The sequence below is a fragment of the Mesocricetus auratus genome, unplaced genomic scaffold (assembly GCF_017639785.1).
Source record: "Mesocricetus auratus isolate SY011 unplaced genomic scaffold, BCM_Maur_2.0 Super-Scaffold_100011, whole genome shotgun sequence".
Classification (NCBI taxonomy): Eukaryota; Metazoa; Chordata; class Mammalia; order Rodentia; family Cricetidae; genus Mesocricetus; species Mesocricetus auratus.
In genome coordinates this window covers 75,013,593-75,029,557 of record NW_024429195.1, presented here as the reverse complement: position 1 = coordinate 75,029,557, position 15,965 = coordinate 75,013,593, and the positions used below count along the sequence as shown (strand labels likewise).

At 41.1% G+C, this 15,965-nt stretch overlaps 1 protein-coding gene across 3 annotated transcripts in view; it reads right to left on the bottom strand.

Annotated features, from left to right (window-relative positions):
• The window catches only part of Nedd1 (NEDD1 gamma-tubulin ring complex targeting factor), a 44,815-nt gene extending 34,021 nt beyond the window's left edge, over positions 1-10,794 (bottom strand). Inside the window, exons 1-4 of one of the 3 annotated variants that reach the window (XM_040755055.1) lie at positions 10,705-10,794; positions 8,142-8,285; positions 3,911-4,005; positions 577-693 (exon numbers count right to left, since the gene is read on the bottom strand). In XM_040755055.1, the coding sequence (XP_040610989.1) occupies positions 577-693; positions 3,911-4,005; positions 8,142-8,277 (348 nt within the window). In that variant the 5' untranslated portion in view covers positions 8,278-8,285; positions 10,705-10,794. Of the gene's footprint in view, positions 1-576; positions 694-3,910; positions 4,006-8,141; positions 8,286-10,332; positions 10,465-10,484; positions 10,678-10,704 lie in introns of those variants that run through there. The other 2 variants (XM_040755056.1, XM_040755054.1) reach the window with 2 other exon arrangements.
• Positions 10,795-15,965: the final 5,171 nt, after the last annotated feature.

Here is a 15,965-nt window from a genome sequence, read left to right as displayed (position 1 = left end):
GAAAAGAGCATCCTGTCAATCAATAGCTGTGCTAACATTTTCCTTCCAAAGCAACACTACTGAGCTGATTAGGAAACCACAGGACCAATATGGAGTCTCCACAGAAGACAGTTTTTCAGAGCCATATCACATGTGCACAGACTCTGAAACAAACATTCTAGAAGGGCAATTTGCTTAATGTTCACCTTAGAGAACTGACTTCCACTGCTAGATAACATTTATTTCAAGTTAAATGCTTGCTCTTGAGTGTTATTGTTCAACTAGAAGACACTGAAGTTAGCACCAACATGACAGAACAAATGCTAAATCAACAGTGGCATCAAGGAATCAAAAACAGGTGTCACTGTCAAATGAACTGACTGAGAGACATAAAATTAAATCCAACCTTAAAGAAAGGACAGGAGTGGGGAGTGGCTGCCCAGCTTGTAATCCCAGCACTAGACTTGCTTGTACTACATAGGGTTCTAGGCTAACCTGAGCTATATAGCAAGGTCTTATCTCCAATGACAAACAAGCAAATAAACAAAAGAAGATGTAAGTTATGGGGAAAGGAATATTTAAAATATATTCGCTTACCTTAAGAGACCGATGAACTCGTTTTGATTTTAAATCCCAAATATTAACAGTGTTATTAAGGCCTCCACTTGCCAAATACATTGATGTGGAATTTAAATCCACACATGTCTGCTTTTGCTAGTTAAACAAACAAACAAACGAAATTAGCTTAACAGGGCCCAGAGATGATAGTCTCACACAACACAATAAGCTGAACAATGAAACTGCTGAATTACAAGCAAAAAGATGCTGGTAACTTGAAACTAAGAATTTTGCCTCTCATCATCTTTCATAAGGATCCAACAGCTTATTCATCTTAAGATGTCAAGAAAAACCACAGACTGGCGGCATTCTTTACGGAAGGGCAGTGTGAGAGCAAGTCTAAGAACAGCAGTGAGCCTTGGCCTCCTGTCAAGCGTGCACACACTATCTTCTCTTGCTTAGACCTGCTCTAGGATCTCTATACAACATTTTAAAATTAATCTTCACTTACAAAATGATAAACATAAGACCTTGAAATGTTTTCTAAGCCAGGCGGTGGTAGTGCATGCCTTTAATCCCAGTACTCTGGAGACACAAGCAGGCAGATCTCTGAGTTCAAGGCCAGCCTGGTCTACATAGTGAGTTCCAGAACAGCAAGGGCTACACAGAGAAACCCTGCCTTGGAAATCCAAATAAATAAACAAACTCTAGCTTAGATTCCCATTTTACAGATGAGCAAAGGTTTTTAAACAGGTCAAGACACATGCCCCAAGTCTCCCAGAAACTCTCACCCCATGGAGTCTTAAGTATCTCAGCAAACTCAGACCTCAGGGGCTAGTGGAGTAGGCTCAGCATTTTCTGAGTGACAGAGAGGTTCTGGAAAATCTGCCACCAAATACAAATGCGTGTATAAACAAACAAAATAACCTGGCCTTCCATCTTTCCTCAGCTCAGCCCAGGCATAAACTATCAGGGTGAAGGTGCTGAAAAGCCCTCAATTCCTTGTCACCCTGGTCCCAACCCATCAAAAAGGTCTATAAATTCCAATCCTACAATAAATTCCACATACCTCTCTTCTCCCAAAACTATTACTAGCACTAACCCAACCATGGCAGCAGCCTCCTGTTTCCATTCCTGCTTCCTGAAAGCCCATGCCCCATAAAACAGTGAACAAAAACTTAAAAGAAAAATTTCTAAAGTAAGCAGAGCTGGGTATAAAGATTTTCAGTTGCTCACAAGCACATCCAAGAAGAAACCCCAACCTGCCTGCCAGAGTCATATTTGTCTGGGTCATCAAATACAGAAACAAAAACAAAAAATGAAAAATAAAGTCCAAAGGAAAGACTTCCAAACAGCAAGGTGTGCAGGCTTAGGCAAATCACCTCACATTTCAGAGATGAGTTCTACATCAAATGTTCTGAGTCAGGCATCCCTAGAACAGTCTGTACTCCAAAGACTCTTACAGATGGTTTCTTTCCACACCCCCAATGGATGCTGACCAACAGCATCAACTAACACACATAAAAAAGAGCAACACACACACCACATCAGTGTTCTAACTCTAGTAGTAAAGTTCATGCAGGTACCATCCTAGGAATGAACAGGTCTGAAGGGATCAATAAGATTAACTTTAGAATCTACTTGCATTGCAAATCAGAGTTTTTAATAACCATTAAAATAACTTGAAAAAAAAGCAAATAAAAGTGGTATCCACCAAAAACTGATATATTGGGATGTCAATAGTAACAGTATAATTATTGTTACAGTATCAAGACAAAACCTATACATAAAACGGGCTTAACTGGTTGATAGAAGGAATACCTTCTCACATTAATGTATTATTAATGTATCTAATGAACTTAAATGATAGAAATTTTAGTATCACAGGAATCCTGTACCCATAAGACAAAAAAAATCAACAGATAGAATTTTTAAATCATAAATTTCAAAGTTATCTTGTAACCCACCAAAGCCATTATAATACTGTTAATACCAATCTGTTCACTTCAAAGAGAAAATACATAAAATTAAAAACAAAATGAAGAAGTTAAATTTCATTCTAAAATAATTGATAATAAGTAGAAAAGGCCTAAGAACTTGAGTAGCATGTGAGTTAACAGGGCCGAGACCACACCAAAATAATGACCAGATATATTACAAGAAATTCCTAATAAAGGATACAAAAGCACTGTTAGTGAAAAGCTTTTATAACTACCATACATTCAAAATTAGAACTCTAATGAACTCATTTGTCTACCTGCTTCATAATGTAGTATCTTAAAATGGGGAGGGCTAAAACTACACAAATAAATGGAATATTCACCAAGTCCTCAGAATGATTCACATTTGTATACATCATCTGTTAAAGTATTAAAACATAAAACAGAATTTGAAGTATAAAAGTACAAAATCTATTCTTTTTTTTTAAAGTGGGAAAAGAGCATCGTAGTATCCCAAACACTAAGGTAGCAAAGGCAGGTGGATCTCTATGACTTCAAGGACAGCACAGAGAGACTCTGCCTTAAATAAACAAATTAATAAACAAACAGAACCAAAGGAGGGGAAGGACAGAAGTGCTTAGCCCTGGTTTTAACCCACAATTCATGAAGGAAGAGCACCCAGTTATGAACGTTGCAGGGACTGATTTGGCTTCGACATTAAATTCAACAGCAGCTTGCTGGCCACTTCTGAAAGGGTCCAGAGACCCCAAAATTGCTATAATTCCTATCTGAAGAGTGCAGTCTGCCCACTGACCCACCAGCCTCCAACTCCCATTCTACCTTTAGACACTCTCTAGCCAAGGTTCCTCACCTGGGCTGCAAGTCAGAGTTAAGCTAAAAAGAAAAACAGCAGCAGCTAGAAGAGAACAAGCCACACCTTTTGTTTGGGTGTTATTCTCTTTGAAGAGCAGCTTTTTGTGAATGTGTCAACGGAAATGAAGAAACCAGTGTTAGCCTGAATGAATTAAAGAAACAAAAGGGTATTCACTGCGTGCTATGGGGCCAGGATTCACTGAAAAGCTCATCTGTTCAAGGTACTTAAGGAAGGTTCAGCAGATCCAAGTCCTAAAAGTGGTCAGCGTCTAAAGTGGAAGGATGCCTTCAGGACTAGCCTTCTGTTTACGATCCTGCACCCAGTCAGCAGGGCAGGTAGCAGCAAGAGAGGAAACTGAAGAATGGCACCTCAACTGCTCTCCTAGGACTCAATATAATCTCAGCTAATAGCCTTTCAATAGTATATATACCCCACCTGTTATTGAAGTATTCAGAGTTCGGGAGAGAAATGTTTTTAAACAGAAAGAACCAGGACAAATAAGTCAATGTCACTTAAGCAACAATGAGATTTTAAATGGCTTAAAAAGCAAACAACTTACCCCTTCAGCAAGCTCCAAAAGCGGAACGGGTTTACATTTGCAACTTGACACCACTATCTTGTCACCACTGGAAGATGCTGTCACAAGGAAGTTATCTAAATGAAGAGTTAGGAAGTCTCAAACAGTCCGTGGGCACCCACAGCATCCAACTATGATCACAGAGCACAGTCATGTAAGCCAACACCAAGACATAGACACAAATACAGCTGATCCACAGCTTGCAAAATGGTTCCTGTTACTAATTACAAATTCTCTTTTTCAGGACAGCAGGGAAAACCATCCCTTCTGGCTATGCTATCATTTGAAAGTTACTTAGCCCTTATGAAACCTTACTCCCTTCCCAGGGTGGGCCAGAAGGTCTAATTTTATCCTTTCAGAAGTGAGAACATGATAAAAGTAGCACACGCAAATAACCAGCTTTGTCATGTACAAAATCTGTTCAGGGGACTTATTTCGTAACCCAGTGCTCAGTACCAACTTTAGTTAGACAGCCAGTACCCACACCACACTCCCACATCTTCTAACAGAAAAATGAAGACTGCTGTTTTCTCGGGACTAGAATCAATGTCATAGATGCTTCAACTGTGAATATATTAAGAATGAGTATTACAGAGTACAGTAAACACAAATGAGTGTGGTTAAATAGAAACTGCTTATGTTATGCAAATTTAAACTTTACGTTAATCTTAAAATTTGAATTACCTTACTCTATAAATTATACATGAGTAATAAGTAAACACAAGACAATGTATTTTAAACCAAAATGATTAAATGACTTAATCAAGAATAATAGTCTGATTTTGAAAGTCATAGTACAGTATCTTCTGCTATGTATGCAACACACACACACACATATACATATCACATTCTGGGTATGGAGGTCAGAAGACACTCAAGGAAGTCATTCTCTCCTTTCACCAACTGGGCTCAATAAATTCAGCTCATCAGGTTCAGCAAGAAGTGTCCCCACCCCGAGTTATCTTGCTGTCTCCATAATACAGGAATTTAAAACTTTCCACTTTCTGGAAGCAAAGTCTATGCATGGAAGCAATGGAAACATCTAGATAATCCTTACTATATTATTATGGACAGTGTGCATACTATTCAGATATTTTGTGAATAGATCGTGGACTGAAACAAATTTTTTGTTGTTTTGAGACTCAAATATCTTAGGCTGGCTTCAAAACTCATTTTGTAGCCTAGAATGACCTTGAGATTGTGATCCTCCTGCCTCCACCTCCCAAATGCTAAGATTACAGGCATGCACCACCATGCCAGACTTAATGTGATGCTTACAATCAAACCCAGGGCTTCATTCAGGCTAGGCAAGTCTCTAGCAACTGAGATTTGCTACACGCCCAGCAAAGTTCATCTATTCTGAACTCCATTGGACTCAAGGATAAAGTGTCACCTTCTACCCCAAGAATGAAGTCTCTACTGGACTCAAGGATGGGAGTGTCACCTTCTAGCCTAAGAATGAAGTCTCCACTGTAGTCAAGGATGGGGTATCACCTTCTACCCCAAGAATGAAGTCTCTACAGGACTCAAGGATAGAGTGTCACCTTCTACCCCAAGAATGAAGTCTCTACTGGACTCAAGGATGGGAGTGTCACCTTCTAGCCTAAGAATAAAGTCTCCACTGGACTCAAGGATGGGAGTGTCACCTTCTAGCCTAAGAATAAAGTCTCCACTGGAGTCAAGGATGGGAGTGACACCTTCTAGCCTAAGAATGAAGTCTCCACTGGAGTCAAGGATGGAGTGTCACCTTCTAGCCTAAGAATGAAGTCTCCACTGGAGTCAAGGATGGAGTGCCACCTTTTACCCTAAGAATGAAGTCTTCAGGCAACAGGTAAGCTGCCATCAACATGAACTGCTCAACACAGAGTTCAAGTTTCCCTGGTTTGTGGATTAGCAAATGAATCAGCACCGTGCCAAAATCCACAGAGCTAGCCACCCATGCCCTTCCCTTCAAACTCAACTACAGGCTTGCTTTTGCATTCCAAACATTTGCACATGTCTAAAATGAGCAGTTTCTGGTTAAGTGTTCAGTGGAAGTTCCCCTACCAATTACAGAGCAATCTGCACACATCAATTCTGGGAGAAATACAACAATTTTTACCAACATAGTACCACAGTAAGAAGCCACTGACTTCTTTGCTTACCACATTTCACCTCTTAGGATACAGGGAAAGGACCAGAGAAAGAGGGGACTGTTTCTAAGAAGCCACGACAGAAGTGCAGAACATCAACTAAAGAAACTAAAAGAACAAAGAAAATGAACTGCCCTGGCACATCATACTAACCCTGTTCCAGGATCTTACCTGGTGGAACCCTAAGTTGCCGAGTCTAGAACTATGCTCGTCAGTAACAAAGGGCATGAAAGAGCCACTGCCTCATTAGGAGTACAACTAACATGAAGCTCTATGCTTCTGAAAGTCACACAGCACTCCCTCACTGCCACTCAGTCATTAATGTCAGCTCCTGAACTGCCTGAAATGCAGCTACGCAGAAAAAACAAAAAACCCCACAACCTATTAAGATTGTTTCTTTTCTTAAACAATCCCAGAAAAACAATGGAATTATAAACACAATTAAAAACTAAAAATAGAGAGGAGCAACTTCATATGCTTGTCACTCCCCTTAAAATAGTTTCCACAAGATAGGCTGGAGAGTCCTTCACACAAGTTTGATTAATAGAGCATCAAAGTAATTGGTTTCACTGCTCCAACGCAAAAATCAAGGGATGATCAAGAGTGAAATTTAATTCAATAAGAAAAGTTGTCATTTGTATGTGCAAGAATAGGCATTTGAGATTAAAAAATCCTAATACATTTGCTCATAAATCAGTCATATTTAAAAGCTTTGTCAGTTTTCCTTTCATCCTGAAGAATATTAATACTTTGATACTGGTAAAAACCAGACAATTCTTAACACTTAATGGTTGTTTCAAAACAGTATGTGTTTCACAGAAGATAAATTTCTAACATACCAATGACAACGGAGTATTTTCACATCAAGAATACTAAGAGCGCTTCAACCACAGTAGAGGACCTCAGCTGTGAGCCCAGCAGCTCGAGGCATTTTGGGCCATCACAACTGGGACTTAAAAGCATTTAGAGGTTGGGTAGTAGAAGCCAGGACCGTGTCCTAGACTCCCATGATGACCCAGGAAAGTCCCCACAACAAAGAACTGTCAGACCAAATGTCAATGACATGAGGATGATAAACCCTAGCTTATAGGCTCCCTCCATACCCATTCAGAAGCTCACCAATGCAGAGAGCACACCAATCAGGAAAGCTCAGAAGCTCACCAATGCAGAGAGCACACCAATCAGGAAAGCTCAGAAGCTCACCAATGCAGAGAGTGCACCAATCAGGAAAGCTCAGAAGCTCACCAATGCACAGAGCACACCAATCAGGAAAGCTCAGAAGCTCACCAATGCAGAGAGCGCACCAATCAGGAAAGCTCAGAAGCTCACCAATGCAGAGAGTACACCAATCAGGAAAGCTCAGAAGCTCACCAATGCAGAGAGCACACCAATCAGGAAAGCTTAGAAGCTCACCAATGCAGAGAGCACACCAATCAGGAAAGCTTAGAAACTCACCAATGCAGAGAGCACACCAATCAGGAAAGCTCAGAAGCTCACTAATGCAAGGAGCACACCAATCAGGAAAGCTCAGAAGCTCACCAATGCAGAGAGCACACCAATCAACCCATTTTGTCTGTTAGGAAACAACACTGTTCATCACAGGCAGAAAAGACAAATCCAAGCATATCATCAGGAAGATTCGAATGCTGGACAGTTGTGGTTTTTTTGTTTTGTGTTGTGTTTTGTTGTTATTTAAATCTTCTCTCCATCTTGCATCTGCCCTGAAGCTCTCACCGAATTCCAGATCAGAGTCACAAATACCCAAATGAAGATAGAGAAAATCATCCTCTAATCTCCCCATGCTCTAGTACCCTCCTTATTCTGTGTACTCAATAAGAAACTGCACACAACAGAAGTCTATTACCTGTATCTGAAGACTAATAAGCAGCAAGTATGAAGTAAGTTGTAAACAATTAAAAAAATTAAATCAACAAAGAAAATAAGAGCACATGCATATGTAATATTTTTAACTTTTGTTTTTAATCTATGGTAGCAACACAAAATATTTCTTTTTATGGGCCAACACAGTTTTAGTGATTACTGAAGACTAATGAAAAGTTGTTACTTTTTTAAAAGGATACTATTGCTGCTCCAACATAATGAACTGATTCCATGTGGTGATGTGTGGGGGTTGAATTTATCCACCAATGTCATAGATGAAGCATCCCATATTTTAATATCATCTCCTGATGAAGCAAATCTGAGGTTTTCCTGCATGACTGAGCCTATAAAAAGTTTAGAACAACATACACAATTATGGAAAAGCAATTTTTAAAAGCTGAAATGCCCATTTCTGTCCACTTTTATTACAAACATCACACACACTAGAGTGATCTAAAAACCAGTCAAATCACACACTCTTAGCTCATCCTCCCAAGAGTCTACCCCAGCAACCCCAATAATCCCAAACTCCTCGGGCCATCTTCAGGACAGGTATGCCCATACCTCTCTTGTCTGGGGCCACTAGATCTCAACACTGGTGGTCTTCTTGTCTGTGTATCAAGCCAAGGTCATCCGCATCTTACTGTGTCTTCGCTTCCTGCCCCTCTACCTGGAAAGGTCCTCCCAGATTCCCCTAAGCCACGCCCTTATCATTCAGGTGTCAGTTAAAATATCTCTGCCTCTAAAAGACAGCTTCCCTGTCTACTGTGGTGAAAGCTGCCCTTTACCAGTTACCCTATGTCCCACCACCCAATTAGATGTTTTTTCATGAAACTTCTGTTGTCTTATTTGTTTCCATAACAATATGTGCCTCTTCATACAGGAGACTTGAGACAGTCCTGATCCACAAGTATTCCACAAAAAAAAAGGTAGCACAATCTAATTCCTATAAGCCTCAATCCCATTATCCCAAGTTTTTCAAACTCTAAAATTAGCAACATGGTTAAAGAAGTTGTCACTGTGTCCTAACAACAACTCTTGGTCCACAAACTCTCACTTTTTATTCAGTGTGATATTCCAACCCACAATTCCAACAAAGTGATACCACAAGCCAAAGCCAGAGTGGACCAAGGACAACTTGAAAAGGCTGATCCAGATACTCTGAAGAGTAGCAGGTGGTGTAGGAGACAGTGTACTTAGAAATACACAGGACAGAAGAAAGGAAAGACATACTTGAACCCTCAGTATAGGTGGTACAAGAGTCTGAACTATAGGTTGGGCATGGAGGCTCAAGCTTTTGATCCCAGAACTCTTGAGGCAGGGGCAGGTGAATCTCTGTGAACTGGAGGCCAGCCGTGGCTACAGAGCAAGTTCCAGTACAGTCAGGGCTATACAGAAACCATGCCTTAAACACAACAAACAAAAGACTACTGAATTGTTACCCAATAATAAACCATCAACAAAACAATTAATTCTACTGCCTGTATCAAAAGACTAATATACAGCAATGAATTTGAATGAAGTGGGTTGCAATCAGCTTTTTTTCCCTTTGGTAAATAAAATCAATGAAGTTTTAAAACAAGGGCATGCTGGGCAGTGGTGGTCCAAGCCTTTGATCCCAGCGCTGGGGAGGCAGAGGCAGGCGGATCTCTGTGAGTGTGAGGCCAGCCTGGTCTACAAAGTTACACAGAGAAACTCTGTCTCAAAAACAAACAAACCAGGGCACAAGCATATATACTATATTTTTAAATCGGGGATTTTTCAAAAAATCTATGGCAGCCACAGAGAATAAAACTCTTTTTATATGTCAACAGTTTCATTGATACTTGAAGTCTAATAAAAAGTGTTTACTCTTTTAAAGGATACTATTGAACTGATTCCAAGTGGTGACATGTGGGGAGGGGCTGAATTTATCCACCAATGTCACAGACCAAAGGTGGTCACAGACAGGTCCCCCATATCACTAACAAGACGCCGCACTTAATGTAGAAACTGCTCATTCCCGGGAGAACAGAAAAAACTTTTAAGAAAACAAAAATCATGTTTAGGGAATGGATAAAACTTTTAGCCGCAAGCTCCCGTGGTTGCTGTGTTTTCGAGATACAGTAGTGTCCGGGTGGTTCAAAGGTAGAAGTGCCCCTACCGGGTGCTGCTGAAAACCTGTAGCCACCAGTTGAATGGGAGACAATGTTTCTGTTCGGTGACTGAGGCATGTTCCCTATGGCCGCGGTTCCGCTGCTCAAGGGAGAACCAAGTGTGGGACAGCAGAACTAGGTGCAGTAAACACAACCGCGACATGCTGCTACCCTAACCCCACACCAGGTGCCCCCCGGGCAGAGTGGTGCAACAGGTGGGTCGAGGGTCCCAAACTTAAAGGCTGAGTTAAGCGACCTGCTCAGGTCGGCTCCCGTTTCCCCTCGCTTGACTTGTGGGATCTGACATCGGTCGCCCGGAGGGGGGATCCCGCGGGAGACGAGCAACAGCGACCAACCGCACCCTCGGCTGCAGAAGAGTTCTTCGGGGCCGCCGTCCTCGGAACTCACCCCAGGCCGAGGGCGGCTGCGGACCCGAGGGAGAGCAGGCCGCCCGGGACAGCTCCGCCCGCAACTCTGGGGCCCGCGACCCTGCTCCGTCCCGGGCCACTCTCCGCCGGAGGAGCGCGCCCGCCCACAGCCGCCCAGCGCAGGGCCGAGGCGACTGGTCCCCCGGATCCCCGCCGCGGCCCGGGGTGCTCTCAGGCCCCGGCGTCCGGCGGAACCTCACCTCTCAGGCGTGGGACCTCAGGGGGGCCCCGGCTCCAGTCGCTCCTCGCTGCGCTTCCGGCTCCCGCCTGGACTGTTAAAACTTGGGCGGCCGGAAGTCCCGCCCCGCGTGACGTCACGGGAGAGGCCGGGGTCTGAGCGTCTTGCACGCGGGTGCTGGGTGGGAGCCCAGACTGGGGCGGTGCAGAGGAAGTCACCCTACCCTGTAGCTCTGCGCCTTTGTCGCTTAGGTGTTAGCTGGCTGCTGGGTGCCCGGCACTGTGTTGGGCCTTGGGTGTGCACTAACGGTTTTAGCCCAGAGCAGCAGTAGATCTGTGAACGCTCAGGTCTCTTGGCCTGATGGAGCTCACAGTCCGGGTGTAGGGAGCCAGTGTTAACAAGTCTTTTTGCTAACCCTGGAGGTAGAGAACAAACTCAGGTGGCCTAAGCCTCTGAGCTAACTAACCATCTTCAAATCCCAAGCCTCGAGTGCTGCTGGATCCGTTCCAAGAGCACCAACTCGGTGGTTGTTCTTTTGAAGGAATTGATTTTGGGGTGGAAAGGAGTCAGTAAACTGAGTTTTCCAAGGTTCTTGCTAAGAGACTGCTCTAGTGACAATTTTCACTTTGATTACTGAAAGGGTGTGTTATGGAAAGTTCGTTGGCTTGTCCGAGGTGCACACGGGATGTGTTTCAGAATTGGGTGCATAATGTCTTGGTTATCTAAACCCATGCCATATATCCGGAAACCTATGATGTCCCAATCCCCACGCCCACTAGAAGAGAAAATGAAGTCCTACACAACTTCTGGAGACTGGTAGGGAGCAACCATAAAACCAAGGCAGTAGGTCGTATCTGCCTCGGGTACTCTGCAGGTTTTGGTTTTATTATGGTTTTTTGCTGGAGATTTGGCCTAACACGTTGAGATCTGAGAAAGCAGAGCAAGGAAGAATGAGGGCAAATGAAGAGAAGGTTGCTTCAAACAGGAGGCAAATTCCTAACAACTGATATCAGGAAGAAAATTTAAGACTGTATTATATGGTGGGGGAAAATGTTAACACCAAAACTATTTCTGTATTAATACTTTTAAAAGTAAAATAAAGCCGGGCAGTGGTGGCACACGCCTTTAATCCCAGCACACGGGAGGCAGAGGCAGGCGGATCTCTGTGAGTTAGAGGTCGGGCTGAACCGACAGCCTCCAAAACAATACAGACAAACCCTGTCTCGTAAAACCAAAAAAAAAAAAAAAAAAAAAGTAAAATATTTCAGCTGGGCGGTGGTGGCACACGCCTTTAATCTCAGCACTCCGGAGGCAGAGGCAGGTGGACCTCTGTGAGTTTGAGGCCAGTTTGGTCTACAAAGCTAGTTCCAGGACTGTCAGGACTACACAAAGAAACTCTGTCTCAAAAAACCAAAAGAAGAAAAAAGTGAGACATTTCATAACAAAGTAAATAAGCTGAGCACAGTGGCTCACAGTTGTATTCCCAAGACCCAAGAGACTGAGGCAGAAGAAATGCCATGAGTACAAGACCAGCCTGGGCTACACAGTAAGACATTATCTGAAAAGAAAACAAGAGTAAATGCTATTCTCTAGAGGAACAGAACTGATAGCATAAAAATATATAAGCCTTATCAGAGTGGCTTACAGGCCATGGTCCAGGTAGTCTACGACAAAATGTCCAGGAATCCAGCAGCTGTTTTGTCCACAAGGCTGGATGTCTCAGCTGGTTTCGAGTGTTTATCAGAATTCCAAAGAAGTAATGAGTAAGATCAGTGAAGGAATTAACTTGCCAGTGAGACTGATAGTGAACAGGAAAAGAAGGAAAGCTTTTTTCTTTCTTGCTGTTCCTGTGGGCTGCCAGGAGAAGGTGTGACCCAGACTTAGGGTGTGTCCTCTGAGATCTAATGATCTGAATTTAAGTGATCTGGATTTAAGGTGGGTCTTCCTACTTCAAAGGATCCAGTTAACTAAAAGTGCCTAATAGGTGTGCCCTGAGGCTTGGTTTTTAAATTCACTCCTGATGTAGTCAAGTTGACAAGCACGAATAGCCATCACAGAATCATATCCCCATAACTACTGTTGAAAATTTCAGTGGAATTCTCTCCTATTTAGCAGGGAGGAATCAGCAGGGACATAGAAGATTGGGATGCCATCAACTATCTGCATTCGCAGAGGGTTTTACCCTCCTCCCCCAATTGTTGCAAGATTGCCATTCTCCTCAACTACATATTTGTTGAAATAAAAGGCTAAAGAAACAAACCAATTTTAATAGATTTATTAAGGAGTATGTATTGCAGACCAGGTTCTCTGGTCATAATAATGATAAACATAAATAGAATATGATAATCTAGAAAAGTTCCAAACATCTTAGAGTTAAACAACTTTAATTTCTAGACAATCCTGAATTAAAGTAGAAATTAATCAAAAATTAAAAAACACTTACCTAGGTAAAAAATAAAATACAACATATAAATGGGTGTATGTTTGGTGATGCACATCTGCAATATCAGCATGCTAGAGACTGAGGCAGGAGGATAGCAAGCTCAAGTATGCAACTCTCAAGGTTAGCCTGAGTTACTGTCAAAGTCTATCAAATACATAAGGAAGAAAATACCAATAAACAAAATCATCGTAAAGAAGTTGAGGGAAGAGAATACCCTAAGTTCATTTGTAAAAGACAATGATACTCTGATTCTAACCATTGAAAAAGACATTAGAAGAAACAACTGTAGCCTCTTACCCACTTTTGGGAAAGACACTACTACAGCTTAAATCACATATTGACCTTCACATGGTGATTGTTAGAGATTTCAATACCCTACTCTCACCAATGGACAAGTCATCCAGACAAAAACTAAACAAAGAAGTGCTGGAGCTAACTGACATTATAAACCAAATGAACCTAACAGATATCATATATATATCACTCAAACTCCAAAGAATGTACCTTCTTGTCTGCACCTCACGGATGTTCTCCAAAATTGACCACATACTCAGACACAGAGCAAGTCTTGACAGAAACAAGGAAACTGAAATAACCCACTGCATCTTATCAGACCACCATGGATTATAGCCATGTAAGAAAGCTTATTACACACTCATGGAAACCAAAAAAAAATTCTCTAATGAATGAAAAATGGGTCAAGACAGAAATTAAGAACTTTCTAGAATTCAATGGAAATGAATACACAACACAACAAAACTTATGGGACAAAAGAAAGCAAAGCTAATAGGAAAGTTCATAGTACTAAGTGCCTACATAAAAAAAATTGGAGGGATCTTACAATAGCAACATAGCACATCTGAAAACTCCAGAACAAAAAGAAGTTAGCACACCCAGGAAGAAAAAATCAAACCGAGGGGTGAAATCAATAAAATAGACACAAAGATAACAATGCAAAGAATCAATGAGACAAGGAGTTGGTTCTTTGAGAAAATCAACATGATAGACAAATCCTTATCCAAAATATCTAAAAGATGTAGAAAGAATATGAAATTAATAAAATCAGAAACCAAAGGGGGGCATAACAGACACTGAGGAAATCCAAAGTATCATAAGAACATACTATACCTCATCAAATTGGAAAGTCTAAAAGAAGTAGATAATTTTCCCAGTAGGTAAACAATTTAAATAGACCTATAACTTCAAGTGAAATAGAAGCAGTCATTAAAGGGTTCCTAACTGCCCCACCCCCCAAAAAGCCCAGGGCCAGATAGTTTTAGGATAGAATTCTATCCAACATTCAAAAAAGAGTTAACTCCAATACTTCTCAAATTATTTCACAAAAAAGAAATAGAAATAGAAACAGAAGAAACATTGCCCAATTTATTTTATAAGGCCACAGTTGTCCTGATACACAAACCACACAAAGACTCAACAAAGAAAGAGAATTACAGACAAATTTCCTAGAGATTTGAGGATGGTTCAACATATGAAAATCAGTAAATGTAATCCACCATATAATAAACTGAAAGGAAAAAACACATGATCATCTCATTAGATGCCTAAAAGTTTTGACAAAATCCAACACACCTTCATGATAAAAGTCCTGGAGAGATTAGGGATACAAGAGACATACCTAAACATACTAACTGCAATTTACAGCAAGCCAATAGCCGATATCAAACTACATAGAGAGCAATTCAAAGCAATTCCACTAACATCAGAAAAAAATAAGGTTATCCACTCACTCCATAACTACTCATTATAGTGCTTGAAGTTGTAGATAGAGCAATAAGACAATTGAAGGAGATCAATGGGATACAAATTGGAAAGGAAGAAGACAGAGGATTGTTATTTGAAGATGATATGAGGGTATGCATAAGCAACCCTGAAAATTCCACCAGGGACCTAGGGAATTCCTACAGCTGATAAACATTTCCAGCATGGTGGCTGCATATAAGATCAACTAAAAACAAACAAAAACAGTAGTCTTCCCCTGGACAGATGGCAAACAGACTAAAAAAGAAGTTAGGGAAAGAACGCCCTTCACAATAGCCTCAAAAATATAAAATATCTTGGGATAACTCTAACCAAGACTTGTATGATAAAAACTTCAAGTCTCTGAAGAAAGAAATTGAAGAAGATATCATAAATGGAAAGATCTCTCACGCTCATGGATCAGTAATATTAGCATAGTAAAATGGCCATCCTATCAAAAGCATTATGCATATTCAACACAATCCTCTTCAAAATTCCAACACAATTCTTTACAGGTTTTTGAAAGAACAAGTCTCAACTTCAAATAGATAAACAAAAAACCCAGGATAACTAAAACAATCCAAATAGTAAAAGAACTGCTGGATATACATCCATCTCTGATTTCAAGTTGTACTACAGAGGTATAGAATAATAAAAAAAACACGGGTGTTGACATAAAAATAGACATGTTGACCAATGAAATCTTACTGAAGACCCAGACATAAATTTAAACACCTATAGACACCTAATTTCTAATAAAGAAGACAGAAATACATACTGGAAAAAGACAGCATTTCCCACAAATGGTATTGATCAAACTAGATGCATTCATTTAGAAGAATGCAAATAGATCCATATTCATCCCCCTGCACAAAACTGAAGCCCAAGTGTATCAAAGACCTCAACATAAAACTAGACACACTCAACCTTATAGAAAATAATGGGTGGAATAGCCTTAAATGCATTGGCACAGGTGACAGCTTTCTGAACAGAACACAGTGCAGGCACTAAAATCAGCAAAAAATAAGTGGGACCTCATGAAACTGAAAAGTTACTGTAAGGCAAAGAACACCATCAATAGG